Source organism: Erpetoichthys calabaricus, chromosome 7 (assembly GCF_900747795.2).
Source record: "Erpetoichthys calabaricus chromosome 7, fErpCal1.3, whole genome shotgun sequence".
Classification (NCBI taxonomy): domain Eukaryota; kingdom Metazoa; phylum Chordata; class Cladistia; order Polypteriformes; family Polypteridae; genus Erpetoichthys; species Erpetoichthys calabaricus.
Genome location: NC_041400.2, coordinates 100,497,125 through 100,523,222, shown reverse-complemented (window position 1 = coordinate 100,523,222; position 26,098 = coordinate 100,497,125). Strand labels below are relative to the sequence as shown.

Genomic DNA, 26,098 nt, shown 5'->3' with positions numbered 1-26,098 from the left:
TAGGAATTCTGCGTACTCTTCTGCCTGTTCCAGGTCAGTCTCCGTGAGGCCATACCTTACACTTGCACTCAGGCCGGAAGTCTGTCCGGACTTTGATGCAGCTTTAAGTTTCTTTTCCGGTTCTTTCTGACTTTTCTTCTTGTTACTCATGCTTGTATATTGTAGTGGAAGTTCCTTGGTCGGGTTAAATACAGGATACCTCTAAATAATATGAAATACGTGGGAAAATAAAGCCGCTGCTAGCGGAGCTCTGCTTCAGACGTCCATCTCCTATAAACGGACGAAACCAACCTCCCATAAGCAGTATTTTAAAGTCAATTCTGAATGACACAGGTAACCAGTGTAGTGACACCAAAACTGGAGAAATGTGCTTGGATTTTCTTTTCCTAGTTAAGATTCTAGCAGCTGCATTCTGCACTAGTTGCAATCGATTGATGTCTTTTTTGGGTAGTCCTGAGAGGAATGCGTTACAGTAATCTAGTTGACTGAAAACAAAAGCGTGAACTAATTTCTCAGCATCTTTCAATGATATAAGAAGTCTAACTTTTGCTATGTTTCTTAAGTGAAAAAATGCTGTCCTGGGGCCTCATGTATAACGCCGTGCGTAGAACTCACACTATAACATGGCATAAGCACAAAAGCGGGATTATGCGTACGCACAGAAAAATCCAGATGCAGGAATCTGTGCGCACGCAAAATTTCATGTTCTTCCACTACATAAATCCCGATCAGCGTGAAAAGTAACGCACGTGCACGCGCCTTCTGTCCCGCCCCAACTCCTCCCAGAATTACGCCTCTTTGAATATGCAAATCAATATAAATAGCCTTCTTTGAAAAGACAATGGGAAAAGCACAGGGGAAAATATAAGAATTTCAGCGAATACCAAGTGGAGGCAAAGGAAAAACATACTATTTGTTGGTTTAAACAGTGGTATAATCAACAAAAGACAGTTGATCGAGTGACAGAGTGTCGGAGAAACTCGAAAGATCCAAGTTCACAAAGTCGCACAGTGCCCGAAATAAAAAAGAAATCACATATCAAAGTCGCCGTGAAAAGGCGAGTCGTAGCCCACCGTCTGAGTGTCATATGAAAGCTTATTAGGGTACAGACAAAACAAATAGGCACACAGTGGGAAAAAAGCACGAAATGTCAACTTTAATCTCGAAATTTCCACTTTAATCACGTAGTTTATTTTGCCATTAAAGTAGAACATCATAAACTTCATCTTAATATTGTTTATTTTACTAGTTTCTCAAGTAGCACGTTAAATGCTTTGTTCTGTATTTGATCTTCTATGTGCTCTGTGTGTGTGAATCACTACGTGCTTCCGTTCTTTCTCTTTCTCCGACAGGACACAGAATCCATTACATTCGTGATATTACAGCTCTCTGAATAATTAAAATACTGAGATGTATACGTGATATCATTTTCATGATGATAGGAATGAAAGCATGTTATTAAACAAGGGAACACGGTGGCGCAGTGATTGTTCATATCTCACGCAAGAGTCTTGCTGCGCCATGTGCGACCTTCGATTAAATAATTTATTACAGAAGTACTGTCTCTTTCAAACGTACTAACCTCCAATTCCTGTCCTAACTTTTCTTACTCCAAATGCCCAATCACCACACAATCAGCTCTGTAATAGACGTTAAGCCATCTGTAAGCTTAAAACGCCGATTCTTCAAAACTTTTAAGGAACATTGAAATATCTTCGTAGTACATGTTTAATTATTCTATCCGTCTATCTTTCCAGTGTCGCGTCAGCGCAAGAATAACGCAATGCAGGAACAATCCCTGAACTAGCTAGCGCTGCGGCACCGTGTCCTCACATGTTTAATTATTAACAATACAGATTATTTAAATGAAGTTAAAGTTTTAGCTGTATAATATAATCAACATATTTTGCTGCATTTCATCTTAAAAATGATATCATCATATGTAAATACACGCTTCATAAAGTGGCACAGGTTGTGCAATATTATAACTGTAGTGCAAGTTTACAGTGAGGTAATTGTACTTATAAGTACAAACAGTTCTACAAGGAGCACTTGATGGACTGATTGAGTGCGTTTATAGTTCTTGGGATGAAACTGTTTCTAAACCGCGAAGTCCGTACTGGGAAGTCTCTGAAGCGTTTTGCCTTGGCTCAGGCAGCGTCTGCTTCATGCTGTGTACCGATAATTCTCTTTCCGATCAGCTGCTGCTGTGAGTCCCCACTCAGATACAATGATATAAATACTCCGAGTGGTGCAGTGAGAGTAATATGGAAAAAGATGATCTGCTGTGGCAACACCTAACGGGAGCAGCTGAAAGAAGAAGATGCAGTGAGAGTTACAACGCTAAAGCAGTTATGGCATTTGGAATACTATGGCTATTCCCTGGACCATTATATTGCTGCAGGTTAATTACAATCAGATGCATTACACTAATAAACAATATGCAGTTAGTTTCAGTGTATTTATAAAGCCGCGTCAGGAATGTGGATCTAAGAAAGAAAGGGTGATCACACAGGAACAGTAGCACTGCTTTGATGCTGGGTGCCGCCAGTCTGCAAAACCGAGCGGAGAAATTGCGTACGCCAAGGTATGAGTTACCGTGGAAATGTGCGTGGCTTTACGGCAAGTTTAGGTTTTATACATCGCGATTTGAGTGTGGAAAGGTTCGTACGCAACATTTCTGTGCGTACGCACCGTTTATACATGAGGCCCCTGGTGATCTGATTAATATGCAATTTAAAATTCAGGTTACAGTCAACAGTTACCCCTAAATTCTTTACCTCTGTCTTGACTTTTAATCCTAATGCATCAAGTTTATTTCTAATAACCTCATTATATCCATTATTGCCAATCACTAAAATTTCTGTTTTATCTTTATTTAGCTTGAGAAAATCACTATTCATCCATTTTAGAAAACCCTATATGCAACACAACTGTCTGCAAATAACTTAAAGCATAAATTTGAAATAACACAAATAAATGAACGCCAACCAGAGATCTAAATTAGACAGAAAATACATATAACCAATAGAAATAATTATGGTGACAACTGCCTTGCATTTGGACAGCAATGTAATGGATGTAAATGGAATGGAAACCACTTAAAATGTTGCAGACACATACTCAAAAACAGAACAATCAGCAAAATACCTGTACCAAATGATTTAACAGCTCTCCAAAGATAAATTGGCATGGTTTGCTGTCTTGGATTGTTTATACTAAACCTGAATGAGCTCTTAACTCCACTTAGACATCTTACGCACAAAGACACAGACTTGTATTGGTTGAAATATCAAATAGCATTTAACACATTGAAGTGTTTATCCAATTCATCACCCCATCTTGGCTTACTACAGCATCAATAAACCTGTCACACTCACATGTGATGCTTCATGTTATGGACTTGTGCTGTTTATTTAAAGGAAGGCAAAGCAGTTGCTTATGCATCATGGATGACTGAAATGCATTATTCACAAATTGAGAAAGAACTGTTAGTAATATTTCCATGTTCTAAATTTAACAAGTACATCTATGGAAAAACAGTTACCATTGAAACAGACCATCAACCTTTTGTCACTATAATCAAGAAACCCTTCCACATAGCACCTGCACAGCTCCCAGACATGGTAGTCCAGTTATAGAAGTACATCAATGTTGTTACCAGACATACAATGATCAATGATGGCAACTGATCTCTTTGAGAGGAACGATCAGTATTTTATGGTAAGAGCAAACTTTTATTCAGGATGGTCTGAGATCAACTAACCTGGCGATATAACTTCTACAACAGTCATCACCAAATTCATGGATCACCATATATTCTAATCTCAGACAATTCCAGACAATTCACAAGCCAACACTTTAAGGATTTTTCCAACACACGGGACTTTGTACACCTCACTAGCAGTTCTGAATATCCACAGTCTAACTCATTAGCCAGAAGAGCAGTCCTCTGTGGTAAACATATGGAAATGTCAAAATGTAATGGAAATTATTTTATTCTCAACCTCCTGATACACAGGTATATCCCTCTCAATTGAAAACTTGGCTCACCTTCACAGAGACTGATTTCCAGGCAGATGCAGACCATCTTCTGTTTATCTTTTACATTTTGTGTGTTTGTCTATTGGCGGCAGGCTATCACAACGTCACTTTGCTATAAGGGTTCAACATTATAGCATCCCCATACCCAAAATGATGTTAGAGTTGAAAGCTTAACAGTGAGATGTTTATTAAACTAAGTTACCAGTCAATGGTGGGGTAAGTACAGGGAGCAACTACAAAACAAAACAAGAAAAAGTAATTTTGTTGTACTGTATTATGGAATTATAATATATTATATGAAATATTATGTTCCGGGCACGTCTAATCGGGAGGAGGCCCCTGGGAAGACCCAGGACACGTTGGAGGGACTATGTCTCTCGACTGGCCTAGGAACGCCTTGGGATTCTCCCGGAAGAGCTAGAAGAAGCGGCCGGGGAGAGGGAAGTCTGGGCATCTCTGCTCAAGCTGCTGCCCCCGCGACCCGACCTCGGATAAGCGGGAGACAATGGATGGATGGATGGATGGATGTATTATGGAATGTCTACCTTGACACCTGATCCTTTTGGAAGTGTGTTTCTTGACTTGCTAATGCAGACATGATGAAAACAGTACATGAAGAGCAAAGAACAATACAAACTAAAACTGTTATGTCAAAAGCTCCCAAAAAGTTAAGTAATTTAAAAAAAAGGTCTCCTCTCATTACTGCAGATACTCCAATTGAATTTTGCACTTTTTACAAGATGCTATGTGCCTTCCAAACCAAGCCACAGAAATGAGAGGTCACAGTGAGTATCCTGAAAAAGTGACTGGTAATTCCAGTGTTACCACAACGACCTGTAACTCCAATCCTGTAACTATCACTCCAACATCTTTTCTTAAATACTTCATAAAGTTGTAAACAGCTTAGCTCCCCTTGCCTTATAACCAATTTAAGTTAAATTTTACAAGTAAATGTTCTGATCTTTAGAAGCAGATCTGTTTAAAATTGCAAAGTATAGCCTTTTGGTATAGGATACACAAGCTCTAAAAAACCTACCTACCAATATCAAAAACTCCCCATTACTTTCTGCATTTAGATCATGGTTAAAAATTCAAGATTCTAACACAGCACACTCTGGAGCTCTGCATCCTGTGGCATTGCTGATACTTTGATCTGTTTATTCCTCCAGATTTTGGAATTGAATTGGATGGATGTGTTGCATGTTCCATTCCCATACCCAATATCAAAACTTTGTTTTAGTTCTTCAAAATCAAACAATGACCTTCACTTTTGTACACATTGGAATGCCAGTGTGCCAAGGTCTTATGGATTAGGATCTTCTGTTTCAATACTGACAATTGATTTCAGAGATTATTTTTCATGTAATTTGCAGTGGAGTGGAATTTTGTTTCTCATTCCTAAATTGCCAGTGGCTTTAGCTTAAAAATGTTTATACTGTGCCATCAATTTACATGTTAAGGGGGGGTGCCAGGCTGTTTAGTTTACTTTTCTTGATGTTGTCTGGATGCAAAGTCCTGTCACCATAGTTCTTGGCACAACAAAATTAGAAAAATTTAAGAGTTGTCCTCATAAAGCATCCCCAGACCTAGAACATCTTATGGCAAAGCCAAACTCGAAAAACAGAAATGTTTGAAACCTGGAAATTAAATAGTTAAAATTGGAGTTATTACCAGAACAGATGAATAGAAAATAAAGCTAGAAACCATGATACAAACTCTTAGCACAGAAAAAAAAAAACTCAAAAAATGTACACCAAAAATTCAGAAAAATAAATGCACAGCACTTTTAGGTTTGTATCTAGTCATGGAAAATGAAATACACATTGTGCCAGTATAACAGATCATTCTAATAACATCAAACAGAGGGCCACGTCAAACCACACCTCCAGCAACCAGGACTAGTGCCTTGATGACAGATTTACAAAATGGTGAAATGCATTAAATAGAATAGTGACATGGTAAAGTACATATAAAAATTACATTTTCCCTTTACATAGAGAATAATTACAGAAACTCAGCCACAAGGCACTTCATACAGAAATATACTGTTTATAAAATGAAAAATGTAAACAAAACCCTGAAAAATCCAGAACTTGATTTTAATAATGACGTTCATAACAGGATTATGTCAAAGTGTCCAAAAGGTAAAAGCATGGGTAGGGTAGCCAACAGAACAAAAGTAAAAAAAACCCTGTTGCTGCTCTAGGCCTACCTCATCAACTATTTAAAACTTAATTAGCAGGAAGAGGAGGAGAACGAAGAGTGGCTTGCCCATTTGCCCACCTAAAAGTCAGTCATTCTCCAACCCGCTATATCCTAACACAGGGTGACGGGAGTCTGCTGGAGCCAATCCCAGCCAACACATGGCGCAAAGCAGGAACAAACCCCGGGCAGGGCGCCAGCCCACCACAGGGCAAACACACACACGGGACAATTTTGGATCACCAATGCACCTAACCTGCATGTCTTTGGACTGTGGGAGGAAACCGGAGCACCCAGAGGAAACCCATGCAGACACGGGGAGAACATGCAAACTCCACGCAGGGAGGACCTGGGAAGCCAACCCAGGTCTCCTAACTGCGAGGCAGCAGCACTACCACTGTGCCACCCTCACCTAAAAGTATACCACTATTTTACCTCCCATCTTTCTTGAACATTTGGTCTGTTTTTCTCCAGCTAAGGATGTTCCACCTAAATAAACCTAATAGTCCTACTCTAGGATTCACTTTGCCCAAAATATCTAGATCTCCCAGACTGCTCATTTGCCTGTATTTAAGGGCATTGTGCTCTCTAGTGGTCTGGAGATGTTGTCACTTCTGACATCTCCTCCCTTTATGCTACTCCCAGGATATTCTGCACTTTCCAATAACATTGACTCCTGGATACTTATTTTGGTGTGGAAACACATGTTGCCAATGAATTTTTTTTTTTTTCAATCAAAGTGGATAAACCTCTTGAACTAAGACTTAGGTAACCAAGCACTGTGTGACAGCTCATATTTGATTTTTGTTTAAGCATTTACTTTTGTTATTTAGCTCTATGAGATCCTGCTTGGAGGTTTTAAAGCAAAATAAACACACACTACTTTGATGCATTCAGTGTTCAGAATTTGCATATATGTCAAGGGTCAGCTTTCCATTCAGAACATTTATAAATGGATATTACCATGGATACTTGCGTCGAAAAATGTATGCCTTAAAATTCATTCAAAAAAACAGGGTTGACTTATCCACGGGGCAACACAATTGTCCATAGAATTTGTGTTAAGTCACCGGTCATCTGCTGTTTCCCATGGTCTTTGAAATAATTATAAGCCAGCAATACTATTGCTAATTAGCTAGTTTTTTTCTAATTTCATTAAATAATTCTTTAAACTGTGAAATACTTGAATTTGAGCATTAGCTTTTGCAGGTTTTGGATAACAAACATACCATTAGCTGCCACGTGCCATCTAGCGGCTGCCATCGCGCATGCCTGTCGGCTGGTACATAGTGTTAAAGGTTGCCGGAGCAAGCCGGCATATAGCGGATACGATCGTGCGTGCCTGTCCGCTAGTACATAGTGTTAAAGGTCGCCGGAGCAAGCCGGCATATAGCGGATACGATCGTGCGTGCCTGTCCGCTAGTACATAGTGTTAAAGGTCGCGGGAGCAAGCCGACATAGCGGCTGCAATCGCGCTGGCTGGACTGCCGGTACATAGTGTTAAAGGTCGCCGGAGCAAGCTGGCATCTAGCGGCTGCAATCGCGCGTGCCTGGCGGCCAGTACGTAATGTTAAAGGTTGCCGGAGCAAGCCGGCATCTAGCGGCTGCAATCGCACGTGCCTGTCGGCCAGTACATAGTGTTAAAGGTCGCCGGAGCACGTAGGCATCTAGCGGCTGCGATTGCACGTTCCTGTTGGCCAGTACATAGTGTTAAAGGTCGCCGGAGCAAGCCAGCATCTAGCAGCTGCAATCGCACGTGCCTGTCGGCCAGTACATAGTGTTAAAGGTCACCGGAGCAAGCCGGCATATAGCGGATACGATCGCGCGTGCCTGTCGGCTGGTACATGGTGTTAAAGGTCGCAAGCTGTCAAGTTTTACCCTCGACTTATACACGGGTCATAACAAATTTTGTAATTTTCGGCTTAAAAATACACTCGACTTATCGACTAATACGCGAGTATCTACAGTAGTTAAGAAGCAATAACTCCTTTTTCTAACACTTGTCTTATTTGGGGCATAGTTTTAACAGAAAGTGACATTTAAGTTAGACACATATCACAACATTGTTTTACATCTTAATGGTACTTGCTAGCATTTTATTTTTACTCTCTATTTGATATGCAAATTAGCAGTTAAATTTAGATTTACTAAAAAGAAATTAAGTGCATACCTGCTATTCAAAAATTGTATTTCAGCATGCTCGCTTGTCTCTATCACTGGGACACACTAAATCTAGCTACTTAGTATGAGCTGCTTCTGTTTCCATGCATGCAATGTTTGTCATGATTTGACACTATTGTTAATTTTCTTTGGCCTCAAAAAAATCATTAAGCTATTATTCAGGGGCCTTTGAGGTCAAGGACTGCAGTGGTTGCGATTTTGGTTCTGATGAGATTTTAGGTACATTTCATTATGAAATCTATCTCCTGTGATTTCATATTGCTTTTGTATGGATGCCACTGTTTTTGTTATGGAGTTTCTAGGATGTTGTCTTCACCACAACCAAACAAAAGGTTGGCATCATGCTTTCCAAATCATACTTTGCTGTTGATTATAAAGAACTTTGTGTGCTACTTATATTAGTTTAAACCCCTTGAGCATGAGAAAGGTGCTATATAAACAAAATGTATTATTATGGTTTGATCTCATGACTTTGTTTAGTTACTTGACTTTGATTCTTGTCTCTTTTTGGTTTATATCCTTTGAAGCTATCCATTCTCAAACTTTGTCTTTTTTGACTGTGACTGTTGCTTTTTGTTTTGGGCTCTGTTTAACTCTCATTTTCCAATTTATTGAGCGTCAACTTCAACTTAATTTTCTTTCTCCCCATCTCCTGATCTTTAAAGCTAATTAACAACTGCTTCTTTCTGTGCAGTCACTATACCTTTTCAAGAAAAAAAAAAAGCTAAGATATATGGGAATTTAGGAAAACGTTGAATTTATCTCAGAATATTTTTGAGTCTGCTCTCTGTAGTGATTTTATGTGCTTGATCTTGTGTTTTTGACTCTTGCCTGTCATTTGACTCCATGTTTCAATATATCATCTTAGCTAGCCCTTGCCAGCTTTTGTCAATTTTTCATTCATTCTTTGAGGTTCATGCTCCCAATTGCTCAATTGAGGTTCATGCTCCCCGGAGTTCCCAATTTTTTTTTTCCTTTTTGCCACAATTTGCACACCTGTGTCACCTTTTGACTCCAAGAAAGTGAAACATCAGAACAGACTGAAGCCAGACTAGCAAACAAAATAAGCTTAATGCTGCATGTTGCTTGTCTACTGTAATATAGGCTTGATCAAAAGTGCAAGCACAGCGTAACAAAAGGAGAACCAAAGGGATTTTAACTGCTGCTTTGTCAGCTTTACTTCATAATTTAAGCACTATGAACTGTCAACCTTCAACAAGAAGACGAGTCAGACATGACAGCTTTCATGGTTACAACCCTGCAGTTCTGGAATCCAATCAGACCCAAAATGAATATATTCTCGACTCACCAGAACAGAGATATTGATAAAGAGGCAGTGTAGGTGATGGATGGGACAGCTAACAATGACAAGGTCACTATATTAAAAACACAAACCATTGCTTTCTTTCCTTAACCCATTCTACAAATAATCACATTCAACACCAGATACTTTGGCTAGTTGTTTACAAATAAATGCATACACACAAACATGAGAACACATACACAGATATATGGCTATTTTGGAAGACAAAGCACCACTTTAATAAACACTTTCTAAAAAGGAAACTGATAAAATCCATAATTTTCCATTTTCCCAAAACATATCCCATTTTTCTCAGCATGTTTAGTGCACTACAGGGTCATGAAGAGCACTACAGCATTGTGTACAAGTTAAGATGCCACCAATTAACCATTCCAGCCACACATACTCCCTTATGCCCATACTGGAACAATACAGAGATACAAATCAGTATATGTAATGTACAAATTAATTTGGTCACTGGAGCAAACTAGACTACCCAGAGAAATCCCAGGGGAATGTGCATGCTTTGCACATTCAGTGGCTAGACCAGAAAACAGCTCTGAATCAAGCCAATAGATAAACAAATATATAGTATATTTTTCACATTATAAGAGATCTACAGGCCAAAATTAAAGAATGATCACTGTTGTCCTATTAACAAATTATTGTATTTTTTATAAAGTTTATTAAGTATATTATTAAATTCAATACTTTCCACATATTAGTTACATTTTACTCAACTAAAAAGAATATTTAAATCAGTTTCTGTCAAAAGTATCCTTTGTTAATAATAAATATTTGTTCATCTGTTAATCAATTAGTAATGACTTTTCTATCATAAAATGCTCAAAATGCATGAAAATTAAAAATGACTATTAATAGGTCTGTTGGAAGAACTGGACTGTAACACTCTCTATGAGATGTATGAAAAATGGGTATGAGTGAAGCAACATGAAACAAAGCACAAATTTAAATGTATACACTATGAAAGACTGCTTCATTTTATCAGATGATCGAAAATGGTATAGAGACAGAGGCTCATAAACTCTGGAAGAATATAACCAGAAAATGTATGATTACAGGAGGTTTATTGGAACTGAATACAGCCTTACTATCCATGTTGTTCAGTTACCCCCTTTGACTCACTGGCACCTACTCCAACCAGGCTTGCTACTCCACAGACTAAACAGGAGATTATATTTGAAAATAAGCACATTTGTATTTTCCCTGATTTCTCTTCTTGCTAAACATGCTGTATTTTACAGCATTAAACAGCGCTTATGCAAAAAATACAGATACCGCTTCTTATATCCTGCTAAGCCGAGAGTTGATATTCGAGGCAAGTTCTATATTTTTAGTTCCCTGGATAAAGCAGAAAGAGCTAAGAAAACTGATCCCGACACTCTGAAATACGATCGAGAGTCACATCATGTCCTGGCAAGTCAAAAAAGGATTTTACCTGGAATTTGGTCCATTTGCAATGAGACTTTTGCTGTAAATATACATTCTATTTCCTTCTTGGCTACTTTTACATTTTAATTACAGTTATAACTTTTTTTTTTGTTTGTTTTGTTTTTTTTTTTAACAAGGGGACTGTTTAACATCATACCCTTGGATTATTGTATTAGGATTGTACTATGATCCGTTATCTGCTTCTCCATGCATACTGTTTAACATTGTTAAAGGCGTAAAGGCGAAAGTCCAGCATCATCATGTCAATCACCTGTCCTTCAAAGAAACAGCACAGCTTACAGAGCCGAGTTTTTTTGTAGCCTCTGGTAATTCTAGTGTTAAACGGGCTTTCTCTTCCTCCAACAGGACACAGAATCCATTACATTCACGATATGACAACTCTCTGAATAATTTAAATTTAAACAGATGTATACTTGATATCATTTTTCATGATGACAAGAATTAACACTAGAATTACCAGAGCCAACGAAAAAACTTGTAAATCCGGCCCACCTTAAATCTCTTCGCACCTCTCCATCAGCGTCTTTTGTCTTCTAAATGTGTTGATAAGCCCAAGCAGCAAGCAGCCTGCTATACCATCCAAACCCCCCCCCCCCACCCACCACCTCAGAACAGGGAAGAAGTACTCCCAGTTCCTGCCTTGGTTGATTATATGGGAGTGAAGTGCTGGCGTTTTAGAGTGGAAATAATAGATTGTTATTTGGATCACATGCATTGCATGTTTGTTCTGTTTCTATAATAATCTGTGTAAACACATTGTTAAAACAGAAGTGTTTTTCATATTTTAGTAATAAATGATAAAATGTAGGCATAAACTATATAATATGTGAAGCCTGTAGTCCAAAGACCAAATAAACACTTTCATAAAAGGTTCAAGGACAATACAAGTGGTGTAGTGGTAAGAATTGCTGTCTTGTAATCAAGAGTCCCCCAGTTCGATCCCGACTGCCTCTTGTATTTACTGTTTGCAGTAGTGAGCTGCTCTTATTGTTAATATTATACAGTAAACACATACATTTGATTTGTGAGATAGATAGATAGATTTTTTTTTTTTAATATAAACTTTATTTTGCACAATAAACAGAAGACATGAACACATCAATATAAATAACAATTTCTCAATATAACAATGTCATTACTCCTCCACTACTCCCCATTCCCCACACATTAAGTACACATGTCTGTATTTAGTAATCAGTACTCCAGCTAATCCTTCTAACATTTAAACATTACAATTTCACACCTGCTCTTCTACGTTATTCCAAATTTATTTTTAGTTGCCCCTCCTCAATAGAGCACAGCACCCCCTTCACTCCCCACACTTTTTCAAATTCTTCGATATTACACATTGTTTTATAATATGTAAATTCTAGCTTGATTCTTGAAATTACATAAAATTTGAAAATAAACAGTACCTCATCTGGTGATGTACCACACTGTTTATTATTACGGCTTTTTAAAATGGCTAACTTTGCTTGCCCAAGCAAATAATTTAAAAGTTGAAATTTAGATTTTGATGTTTTGTTATATTTCATGCCCCAAATAAATCTCTGAACATCAAAAGAAACAGTAAATTTCACATATTTTCTGAAAATACACCAACAGAGTTTTCAGTCTCGTACAATATAAAAATAAATGATAAACAGTCTCTTTCTCCCCACAGAAGGCACATTTATCGCTCACATCACTCTGAAGTTTATTAAGAAATACATTTGTTGCGATGACCCCGTGTATGACTCTCCATTGTAAATCGCCTGCTCTCTTATTAGGGGGTTTATAAAATTCTCTCCATGCTGGCCTGACCTCTGTTTTCACATTTAATTTTTCAGTCCAGGGTGTCATGGTGGTGTTTTTTAAATTTGAAAAATGGAAAACTTTGATGCAGTATACATATACATCTTTTTTTGGTAAAGATCGAAAAAAATTATTTTCCTGTTCGTCAAGCCTTAAAATCGAGTCCTCCCTCACACCATCCATGTCCAATTTGGGTTCCACCTCCAGATCAGAAAAACAGCCCTCCTCCTCCACCTTGTTATGCACTGAGGTCGAGTTCCCCTGACTGTCCCTTAGCCTGATGAAGTCTTTTGCCATAAATGATAATAAATAATTGACCATTCTTATTGATCGAATGCCCAGCCTTGAAGCTAACACAGTGGCATCTTTAAAACTCTTGTTGTCCTCCTACAATAATTGAGAAACAACCACAATGCCACTTTTGATCAAATTTTTAACAAAACTAATTTTAAAAAGCAGTGGACATGTGAATAAAGAATTAAAAATGAGGGGTTCATTGAAAAGTGAAGGGGACTTGGATGGTACTCTCTGAAGAAAGGAGCTCCAAGTACGTAAAACTCCCTTGTAAAATTTGGGTAACGGAGTGAGATCAAACCTGCTCAAATCTATGAGCAATAACTGCACATCAAAACCCAAATTATCAATCTTATGGAAAAATGAAAGGGCTATTCTTTTCCAAATTAGGGGTTCTAAAGAGAAAAAAAAGGCGCTGTAAAACTAGCAATCTGAAACTAGCGGCCTTACAGCAGACATCAATCAGGCCTTGTCCTCCTTCCTCCACCGGTAAACAGATGAGTCCTTTCTTCAGCCAGTGCACTCCATTCCAAAAAAAGTTAACTAATAATTTCTGTATAGAGTGTAAGAGTCCTGATGGCGGGTCAACACTCATCAGTCTGTGCCACAGCATGGAGGCAACGAGATTATTGATAACAAGAACTCTTCCTCTAAAAGAGAGCTTAGGCGCAATCCACTGCCATTTCTTCAATCGTAACTCAATCTGTTGTAAACAGTCCTCCCAGTTGTCTTTTTCAATGTCCTCACCACCCAGCACAACCCCGAGGTAACGGAAAGCTTTCTTATTCCAGCCCAGCCCTGATGGTAAGACTGGCGGAGATAGAGAGATAGATAGATAGATAGATAGATAGATAGATAGATAGATAGATAGATAGATAGATAGATAGATAGATAGATAGATAGATAGATAGATAGATAGATACTTTATTAATCCCAATGGGAAATTCACAAATAATAGGACTTGTAAAAGTTAGTGTGTTTTTTTTTTCACTTTTATTCTCTCAGTAATGATCACGATACATACTACCATCCCCCTGAGAATAACTGTAGATGTGAGTGGTGTTTTGAGACAATGGAACTGGAAAGTCTCTGATCTGGAGGGATAAAAGCTGACACACAAACGCTGGTGAATCTGCCTTCTTCGTATCTCACAGTCACTTGATTTTTTTTATTCAGTTTTATTAAGTGTTCCTGCTCACGCTGAATTAGTTTGCACCTTATGGTCCATGATGTCTCAGCCGCACTGACAAAAAACAGACATATGTATATATGATATTTGGAATAACTCATTTTATGACCTGAATAGTACATTTTGGAAAACATGGTGGCACTGATGCAACATTATTCATATTCATTCACACGCCTTGATGCACTTGTAATCAGTGACTGCGTGTTTTCCCCCCCCCCCCCCAATCTTGCCAGTCCCTACATGTTGCTATGGTGGTGTTTCTTTTGTACTCCAGGACATGCAGAGGAAAGAATAGTACAGAGAATTCAGTTCAGTGCTACTGTATATGCAATCATCAGAATCAAATGTTAACAGTTCACAAACATGCATGGACCGTCCTTCCTAGATTTACGACATGTGTACCTGTTGCAATGTACACACTTCTCTCTATGCTGTGGTTTCTATTACACACCTGAAAGAAAGACAATATATGTGACATTTGGAAGAAATAATTTTATGACCTGAATAGTACCAATCAGAAAACATTGTACTAATGCAATATTATTTGAAAACAAACAGTGTCAGATCAGCTGTAAATGTATGGCATTTGTAAAAGTTAGCTTTTTTTTCAGTTTTATTCTCTCAGTCATGTTGATGCTCTTCCTTGCCCCACCCCCTTCTGATCTGACTCTAACTAACAGCACCAGTATAAATTCACACCTGATCTGACAAGGCTTATTCAGTGCGAGAAGGAGCACGCAGGTGGCCGGTTGCTTGTATTATAACAAGCTTGACCTGGCAGCGATCAACGCACATGTACTGTGCAAGGCATGCATGGGGTCTACTGAGAAAAGAAGAGTGTTCATGGCTCACCTTGCAGAGGAACTTCGTCATCACTTCTTACAAGAAAAGTGCTGGATAAAACAAAAGAGGATACAACATCGATAAACTTCTGTTCCAAGACCGTCATTTCACCAGCCACTTCAGTGTAATAGTAACCACAGTATAGACAGAAGTGTTTACATTGCAACAGGTACACATGTCAAACGTAGAAAGGACAGTCCTTGGGTGTGTGTTTGAACTGTTAATATTTGAATCTGATGATTAAATATAGCGTTGGACTGACCTTTCTGTACTATTCTTTTCTCTGCATGTCCTGGAGTACAAAAGAAACAGCACCATTCACAAAAATGTGAGGACAGCATGGGCAAGATCAAAAAAAAAAAACGCGGTCACTGATTACAAGTGCAGGAAGGTGTGCGAATGAATATGAATAATGTTGCATCCGTGCCGCAATGTTTTCCAACATGTACTATACAGGTCATAAAATTAATAATTCCAAATATCATATATGCCTATGTCTGTTTTTTTCTGTCAGTGCAGCTTTGACATCATGGACCATAAGGTGCATACTAATTCAGTGTGAGCAGGAACACTCAATAAAACTGAACAAAAAAGTTTCAAGTGACAGTGACATACGAAGCAGGCAGATTCACCAGCGTGTGTCAGCTTTTATCCCTCCAGATCAGAGAACTTCCAGTTCCATTGTCTCAAAACACCACTTACATCTACAGTTATTCCCAGTGTCAGATAAAAAGTAACAGCTCACTACTCAAAACGGTAAATTTGTGGGGGAGCTGCTTTCAAACTCACGACCACTGGATTATAAGTCAGCAGTTCTAACCACAGCACCATGGAAGCTGTCATATTGTACTTGCACCTTTTGTGAAAGTGCTTATTTGATATTTGGCCATCAGCCGTCACACATTATACAGTTCATGTTTACATTTTGTTATTTATTACTAAAACATGAAAAGCATTTGTTTTAATGATGTGTTTACATAGATTGTTGTAGACATAAAACACATCAAATTATTTCTCCTTACAATTCTGGGTAGCTCACTCCCAGAAACTCAATCAAGGCAGGAACTGGGAGAAGTTCTTGCCCATTCTGAGGCGGGGGGGGGGGGGGGGTATATGGGAATGGTGTAGCAGGCTGTTTGCTGCTTGGGCTTATCGACACATTTAGAAGACAAAAGACGCTGACGGAAAGATGCAAAGGGATTTAAGGTGGGCCAGATTTACGAGTTTTTTCATTGGCTCTGGTAATTCTAGTGTTAAAGTATGTATTAAACATGGGAACACTGTGGTGCAATGATAGTGACAAGCTGGTGCCTCATCCAGAGATTATTCCTGCCTCACGCAAGATGCTTTCTGCACCATGCACAACCTTCGATGAAATAATTTACTGTAGCAGTACTGTCTCTTTCAAACATACTAACCCCCAATTCCTGTCCTTACTTTTCATTCCCCAAATACCCAATCGCCACACAATCAGCTCTGTAATAGATGTAAAGCCATCTGTAAGCTGAGATTCTTCAAAACTTTTAAGGAACATTGAAATATCTTCGTAGTACATGTTTAATTACTCTATCCATCTATCCTTCCAGTGTCACGCCAGACCCAGCAAGAATACAGCGCGAGGCAGGAACAATCCGTGAACGGGGTGCCAGTTCCTTGCTAGCGCTGCGACACTGTGTCCTCACATGTTTAATTATTAACAATATAGATTATTTTAATGAAGTTAAAGTTTTATCTGTATAATATAATCTTAAAAACGATATCATCATCATATGTAAATACACACTAAAGTAGCTCAGTCTGTGCAATATTATAACTGTATCGCAAGTTTACAGTGAGGTAATTGTACTTGTAAGTACAAACAGTTCTACAAGGAGCACTTGATGGACTGATTGATTGCGTTTATAGTTCTTGGAATGAAACTGTTTCTGAACCTCGAGGTCAGTACAGGAAAGGCTCTGAAGCGTTTGTTGTATGAGAGCAGTTCAAATAGGCAGCATGGCTGAAGCAGCATGTGCTAGATGCTCTATATCGATAATTCTCTTTTCGATCAGCTGCTGTAGAGCTGTGATTCTATGCACAGATACAGTGATATAAATACTCTGAGTGGTGCAGTGAGAGTAATATGGGAAAAGATGATCCACTGTGGCAACCCCTAACGGGAGCAGCTGAAAGAAGAAGAAGGTGCAGTGAGAGTAACAACGTTAAAGCAGCTATGTTATTTGGAATAGTTTGGCCATTCTGTGGACCATTATATTGTTACAGGTTAATTACAATCAGATGCCTTAAACTAATAAACAATATGTGGTTAATGTCAGTGTATATGATAAAGCCGCGTCAGGGATGTGGATCTAAAAAGGGAAACCACACTGGAACAAAAGCACTGGTTTGACTCTGAGTGCCACCAGTTTGCAAAACCAAGCAGAGAACTTGCGTACACCAGGGTTTCAGCTACCTTGAAAATGTGCGTGGCTTTACGCCAAGTTTAGGTTTTATACATCGCAATTTGAGCGTGGAAAAGGGAGTATGCAACATTTTTGTGCATATGCACCATTTATGCATGAAGGCCCCAGGTCTCCAAATGAGGCACTTTATGAAAAAAATTTGGAAGGATCTGGAAATTGTAGAGGGAGAAGTACTGCAAAGATTAAATAGGCTGAAATCAAATCACCAGAACCAGATGTTTACCCTCAAGTTCTTAAGGAGGCTAGTGAGTACATATATAAACCCTTCACACATTTTTAGGAAGTCACTACATATTTTAGAGATTCTGAAGGACTGGAAAATTGCAAATATTATCCTGTTATATAAAAAGGGTGACTGGGCAGATCCAAGCAACTATAGGCCAGTAAGCTTAACATGCATCACAGGAAAATTAATGGAATAAATTATTAACAATAAGACTGAGCAGCACATGACAAGTACAGGAGTTTTTCCGAATGGTAAGCATGGGTTCATGTTTTACTAACATACTGGAAGTATATGAGGATGCAACAAAAGGATATAATCAAAGTAGAGCATATAATATTTATCTTGACTTTCAGAAAGCATTTGATAAGGCGTTACATGAGAGGTTGGGCATCAAACTAAAAAAGGGAGTTCAGGGTGTTTTTAGATGGGTGCAGAATTGGTTCAGACATAGGAAGAAGAGGGTGATGGTGCGAGGAACCTTATCAGAATTGGCTGTTAAGAATGATGTTTCACAGGTGTCAGTGCTAGGGCCTCTGCTATTTTAAATATGTATAAATGATTTAGATAGGAATAACAGTAACAAACTTGTTAAGTTTGCAGAACATACAAAGCTAGGTAGATTGGCAGATAATTTGGAATCTGTTAAATCATTACAGAAGGACTTGGACAGCATACAGGCTTGGGCAGATTTGTGGCAGATTAAATTTAATAATAATAATTCATTACTGTACATTTATATAGCGCTTTTCTCAGTACTCAAAGCGCTATCCACACAGGGAGGAACCGAACCCACAATCGCCCACAGTCTCCTTACTGCAAAGCAGCAGCACTACCACTGCTCCACCTGTGAGGACGAACGTCAGTAAATGTAAAGTATTACACATAGGAAATAAAAATGTTAGGTTTGAATATACAATGGGAGGTCTGAAAATTGAGAATATACTTTATGAGATGGATTATGGACGCAATCAACTTCCTGATAGTTGTCAGAAACCATTGTAAAATTTTAATAAAACATTAGGTTATATAGCACAATGTTTGGAGTACAAGTCCAAAGAGATTATGCTAATGTTTTATATTGCCCTGGTGAGGCCTCATCTGGAGTACTGTGTGCAGTTATCTTATAAAGATTAAAAGAACTGAGCCTTTTCAGTTTAAGCAAAAGAAGATTAAGAGGAGATATGATTGAAGTGTTTAAAATTATGAAGGGAATTAGTACAGTGGATCCAGACTTATTTTAAAATGAGTTCATCAAGAACACAGTGACACAAGTGGAAACTTGTTAAGGGTAAATTTTGCAGAGATATTAGGACGTTTTTCTTTACACAGAGAACCATGGACACTTGGAATAAGCTACCAAGTAGCATGGTAGACAGTAAGCCTTTCGGGACTTACGGGAGTTTCAAAAATGGCCTTGATGTTTTTATGAAGAATTAAGTTGATAGAACTGGTGAGCTTTGTTGGGCTGAATGGCCTGTTCTCGTCTGAATTGCTCTAATGTTCTACAAGAAATGAAGAAAAAAAATGTATTGAAGCAATTAAAGACAGTACTATAAGTCCTTGTTATTCTACTCAGTTTAAAGACAAGACAATCTAATGTGTTTTTTGATACATTACAGATACCACAGCTAGATACTTTTAGTGCAGAGGAACAGGATAACTCTCTGAAACTCTCAGAATTACTAGACACTATAAATTCACTTCAGAGTGGGACAGCAGCAGGCCCTGATGACTACCATACTGATTTTTATGATTTATTTTTTTTATTAAGTTAGCTCCCCTATTATTAGCAACATTTATGGTAGCCAGAGACAATTCTTCAAACTTCTCACAGTCTTTCCGTACTAAAATAAGGACTTAAAACAATGTGTGTCATACAGACCTATCTCACTTCTGAATAACGATGTGAAGATATTCTCCAAAATTTTTGCTAGAAGGACTGAAAAAGTGCTTCCTTTGATAGTATCAATAAGACCAAACCAGATATAAGGCAGACACTTTGCTTCCAATCTTTGACGTCTGTTTAATGTAATATATACCCCCATAAAACCCATAAATGTCTTTGGATGCAGAAAAAGCATTTGATATGATTGAATGGGACTACCTATTCACCACATTGCACAAATTTGGGTTTGGCCCAAACATATGTCCATGAATTAAATTACTGCATACTGGTCCAGAAGCTTCAGTTTGTATTAACATTATTTCATACTACTTCAAAGTAGAATGTAATACTAGACAAGGATGGTCCCTATCACCACTGCTCTTTGAAATCTCAGTTGAGGCATTGACTGTTCACTTTTGAAATGCATCTGAGATAAAGATAATTAACAGTAGAATTACCAGAGCCTATGAAAACTCGTAGATCCGTCCCACCTTAAATCGCTTCTTACATTCGTTCGCACCTCTTCGCCATTGTCTTTTGTCTTCTAAATGTGTAGATAAAGGTAAGCTGCAAGCACCTGGCTATTCCTCTCCCCCATCAACATAGAACGTGCACGAACTTCTCCCACCTCATGCCTTGATTGATTATCTGGGAGTGAAATGGAGTTTTAGAGTGGAAATAATAGATTGTTATTTGGAACACATGCATTTCATGTGTGTTCCGTTTCTATAGTAATCTGTGTAAACACATTTTTAAAACAGAAACGTTTTTCACATTCTAGTAGTAAATGACAAAATGTAGGCATAAACTATATAATGTATGAAGCCTGAAGTCCAAATCTCAAAGAAACACTTTCACGAAAGGTACAAATATAACAGAACAAGTGCGCTTTTATTCAAAAGTATAATTGCCCAAAAAAAAAAAAAGCCACCTTAGTCTGCAACATTGACACTCAGTTACTAAGACTGCTGCTGTGGTGCAACAGTATCAGTTGCTGACTGGGAATCAAGAGGTTATGAGTTTGATCCTGCTCGACTTCCTTTTGAGAAGTGAACTGCTCTTATTTTTACTATTTTAGAATAAAAAGATACAATTGATTTCAGTCTGTAACAGCAGGTGTAATTTATGATATTTGTAAAGGATAGCTTTGTTTTTGTTTTTTTTATTCACTTTTCATTCTCTCAGTTGCGTTCAGGATCCTTCCCTACCCCATCTGACACTGCTGTTTTCACATAAAGACGCACTATAATTCTGCAGTGTATCACAATACATACGACCACGTGTCAGTGCGCTTATTCAGTGCATGCAAGAACATGCAGGTGGCCAGTTGCTGTGTGCTACAACATGCTGGCGGTGATCAACGCATATTTAAAAAAAAGAAAGACAAATATATGTGACGTCTTGATGAAATCATTTTATGATGCGAATAGTACCAATTAGAAAACATCATCGAAGTAATGCAATATTATTTGAAAACGAACAGTGTCAGATTGGGTGTGAATTTATACTGTGGCGCTGTTAGAGTCAGATCAGAAGCTGAATAAGCTCCTGTTCTGACTCTAAGTAAAAAAGCATGAATTAATCAACAGAAATAACCGCGATCGACATTTTAAACTTAACAATTTACAGTGCATACCAATTTATAAATTTTATGTCCGTTTGAGGTTACAAAGAAAAAAAAAAAAAAAACAGTTCCTCCCCAGCAGGGAATCGAACTCAGGTCTCCAAGGACAGCAAGGCTGCTGTGCTCTGATTCTGCATATCTTAGTGTTACACCACATAAGGTGTTATATCATTCTTGAACCTTTTGTGAAAGTGCTTATTTGATGTTTGGACGTCAGGCTTCACACATTCTATAGTTTATGCCTACATTTTGTAACATTTATTACTACAATATGAAAACGTTTGTTTTAACAATGTGTTTACACAGATTACTGTAGTAATGGAACACACATGAAATGCTTGTCTTCCAAATAACGATCTATTATTTCCACTGTAAAACTCCAGCAGTTCAATCACTCCCAGATAATCAAACAAGGCATGAGCTGGGAAAACTTAGTGAACGTTCTGCGACGATGGGGGATGGAATAGCCAGCTGCTTGCTGCTCGTCTTAATTGGCACATTTAGAAGACAATAGAGAGGTGAGAACGGTTTTAATGTGGGCTGGATCTACGAGTTTTTTCGTAGACTCTGGTAATTTTAGTGTTAACAGAGATAGACTTGAACAGAAAATCTTTATATGCAGATGATATCATATTGTATATAAAAGCATGCTTTTTCCAGCAAACTCTTTAGCACACAATACTAGATTGGACACCTTCCTTTTTATCATCACAGATCAGTTTAAATACCTAGGGGTAAACATCACAAGGAAATAGAAAGTTTCTTTTTCAACAAAATGTAGCTCTCTGCATGGAAAAACTTAAACAAGATGTACATAGAGGGTCTACCTTCCATCTCACTTTATCAGAGAGAATCAACACTATCCAGATGAATATCCTTTCCAAGCTTGTTTTTTTTATTTCAAAACATCCCATGTACATTAACAAATCATTTTAACAAATAAAATGTAATCATAACCTCATTTATTTGGAATTCAAAACATTCACGCATCCAAAGGGGAGCCCTACAATGACCATAGCAGAAAGTGGCATGGCTCTACCTAACTTTCAATTTTATTACTAGGTGTCAAATATACAAGCTATAAAAACCTGGACATTGGCACAACTAGATGAACGCGCACAAATTCAGTCTGCAATAGAAATAAAATCCTGCAGTATTTCTTTATATTCCTTGCTTTGTACCCAATAAATACAAGTTTTCTTTCATTCTCTCAGAATACAGAACCAATACAGGAAGCACTTCAAGATAGAGAAGCTTTTATCTGTTGTACCTCTACACGATAACCACCTTTTTCCGCCCTCTCAAACTTACAGTTTTTAATGTTTGGAAAACACAGGATTAAATAATTTAGAGAAATGTAAATAGATAATGTCTACTAACAATTACACTTCAAATTTAACTTCCCATCAACACATTTTTTTTTTTTTTTTAACTACTTTGAATTTAGAAGCCTTGTTAAATGGAATCTGCCCAATTTTCCTCACCTCCTACCTATTTCTATTCCAGAAGAAATACTGTGATTAATCTTGAAGGCTCAGACAGCTTTTCTATAATATATTAAAAACATATTAAAGTCCCTTCCTTTCAAAGATCCCAGTGTACAGTGGGAAAAGAATCTTTACTCAAAATTTCAGAAAAGGACTGCAAGGCAGCCATACACAGAATTCACTCTAGCTCCGTATGCACAAAGCATTCAATTATTCAACTTAAAATCTTCATTGAGTACACCCATCTCTTTTCTACTCTTAAAGTTTTATTCTGGCTGTTGGCCTTCTTTCTCTTGGGTCAGGGTTGAATTTAGTTTTGTTAAGCTTGACTTGATTGAATGGCATGTTAATTGCTTCTCATAAAAATCAACAAACTAAAATTAAACCAACACTCAAACTATAAAAAGCAGAAGTCAAATCTAAAACAAATGGTTAGCTGTTGAATTTTTAACAAAAGTTTTGAATGTTTTTACTGATCTGTCTAAAATGTTTGACAAACTGTGCCACCATCTTTTACATACAGTATTATAGTATTACATCATAGGTAACAAAGCATACCACTAGAACCAGTATCATTGCTACAAACAGGATGGTGCCCATGCAACCAAAAAATAAAAGATATCATTACACAATAGCAGGATGATAAAAAAAATACAACAATAACAACAAAATTATTAATAATTATACATTAAAAAAAAGGAAAATGAATAACATGAAAATTACACAACAAAATTACACTCAACTGAACTGGAACAAGAAACGTTAACAAGGGCTAGTGAAAAAGAACAAAATTGTCAACAAAATTACGTGATGCAAGTCACTGAAAATTTACTATAGATTCAAAACTTTATGAGGAATCATTGGTTAAGAAGGAAGTGTAACAGGACTGCATCATTGAAGATTTAAGATGCATGTTTTTCCTGTGTGGGTTTCACTGTATTTTCCAGATGTTTAAAGTTGTATATTGAGCTTCACAGTAAACCAATTTAATTTTTACACGGAAGCCTTCTGAAGCAATGGTATTACAGTATGTACAAGGGGAATTATAAACTTTTACCCTTTGCAATTGAAATAGGTCTTCCCTCTATTCAAAATTAATTATATATAATGATCTGTTAAAGGGAATAGGGTGAATGTACATAATAGAAAAAAAAAAAGAATTACTTTAGGTTGCACACTGATTGAAGGAATTAAAATGAAGTATGAATACAGTGAAAGCAAAGAAACATTATAATTTATAACAATGCTTCTTAATAAAAAGCTCATCAATAGTGCCAGAAGACAGTTTTTTTATTCTATTAGGAATGAATTCAGCATGAAAGCTAAAATATGATCTGAGATTCATACATTTAATATAAGAATATAGAAGTAATGTACACTAGACAACGGTTACATAAAAAAGGAAGGCATGAAAAATAACTTAACTGGCTGGTAATCCAAACTGATGAATGAAAGGGTTTATTATGGAATATATATCTTATGCAATATTCTATATGTATATAGTATCACACAAATTATTTTCTCTTGTACCCTTTACTCAATCCAACCACCATCATTGTACAGTTAGCATTTTCAAGTTGTTTTTTTATGACATAGACCCTAACTTCCTGGAGAATTACTGTTTTACAAGAAAAGGTAACCCAGTTTGAATTATTTTACATGGTAACTTTTGTTCTTCCTATATACTCTTAAAGATCCAATTCTGTATTAAAGAACAATCAAACTGTAGTTTAGACAAGAGACATTCAATTTTAACCATTGTTATGATTTAATCTCCTTGTCTTCTGTTCCCTGCTGGCTGGAGCCGTGTGTGTAATTTTTTCTTTTGGCCAAAACATTTGTTATATTCTTTATCAATGCTTTTTAAGTCCACTGACCACCAATTTATAAAATAATAAATCTTTATTTAAACTTTAAAAAATTATTTATGTACACCTGTCACCTGAAAGGAACTGCCTTAAACAAGTGATTTACAATGTTTTTCTTGAGTAAATATTCCATTTTACTAGTATGTCAAGGTAGCTTACCTAAAAGTGTAGCAACAAAAGTCATTACAGTGTATATATGACTGAAAATCTGTAACAAGAATAATCTTTATTATCACGCTTATCAGTGTAGAATCTCCGTAAATTAGAGACCTTTCAGTTTCTTTAAAGGACAAGATTGACTTTAGATTACTTTAAAGATTACTTTATTCTTTGTTAATTAGTATTGCCTAATTTTATTTTTATATTTTTTATGCTTTTTCTTTTTTCTTTCTTCATCTTGTAAAGCACTTTGAGCCACATCATTTGTATGAAAACATGCTATATAAATAAATGTTGTTGTTGTTGACACCTACTTGGACTGAATTTATATTTTAATGTAGAATATTCAGGGTACCAGCAATACAGTGCCATGGTGCATCTTCCAAAATGAAACAATTTTCCAAAGGAGAGCATATATAATGCAGAGAAGCAATTTGACCAGATACAGGTTGTTCTATACATTTGTACACCAATGAGTTTCAATTATATCTGTTACACTTCTGAAGTTGTAAAACAGACTTTTTAAATAAGCAATCTGTTAAATTCATATCATAACAGATGCTTTCCTTACATCAAAAGGTTCAATTACATTACTGTCATACAGGATCTGAAGAGGTTTTTATTACTTTACAATTACAACTGCTTCAACATCATTCTTGCAGAAAGAAATGCATGTCCTTACTTTCCTGATATATTTATGTTTGTTTTTCTCTTTTTTCAGGTTGTAAAAATGATGATCATTGTTGTGGTGACATTTGCAATCTGTTGGCTGCCATTTCACATTTACTTCATAGTCACAGGAATATGCACTGAACTAATCCATAGAAAGTACATCCAACAAGTTTACCTGTCAGTGTTTTGGCTGGCCATGAGCTCAACAATGTACAATCCTATCATTTATTGCTGCCTAAATAGCAGGTATGTTTTTCATTTAATACTTAAAGTGCTTACTTATAAAGAAAACACCAAGAAATAAACCGATTACATGGTGTTTTAGTTACTGGTGTTGTGTATTGAGATGCATTTAAATGATGTAACCTTTTAATTAAGAATATTAAAAATAT

General features: G+C 37.1%; 1 protein-coding gene across 1 annotated transcript in view; it reads left to right on the top strand.

The window, feature by feature from the left end:
- tacr3a (tachykinin receptor 3a) overlaps window positions 1-26,098 on the top strand; it is a 295,006-nt gene that overhangs the window by 236,431 nt on the left and 32,477 nt on the right. The window contains exon 4 of the mRNA XM_051929646.1: window positions 25,756-25,952. Coding sequence (XP_051785606.1) covers window positions 25,756-25,952 — 197 coding nt within the window. The remainder of the gene's footprint in view (window positions 1-25,755; window positions 25,953-26,098) is intronic.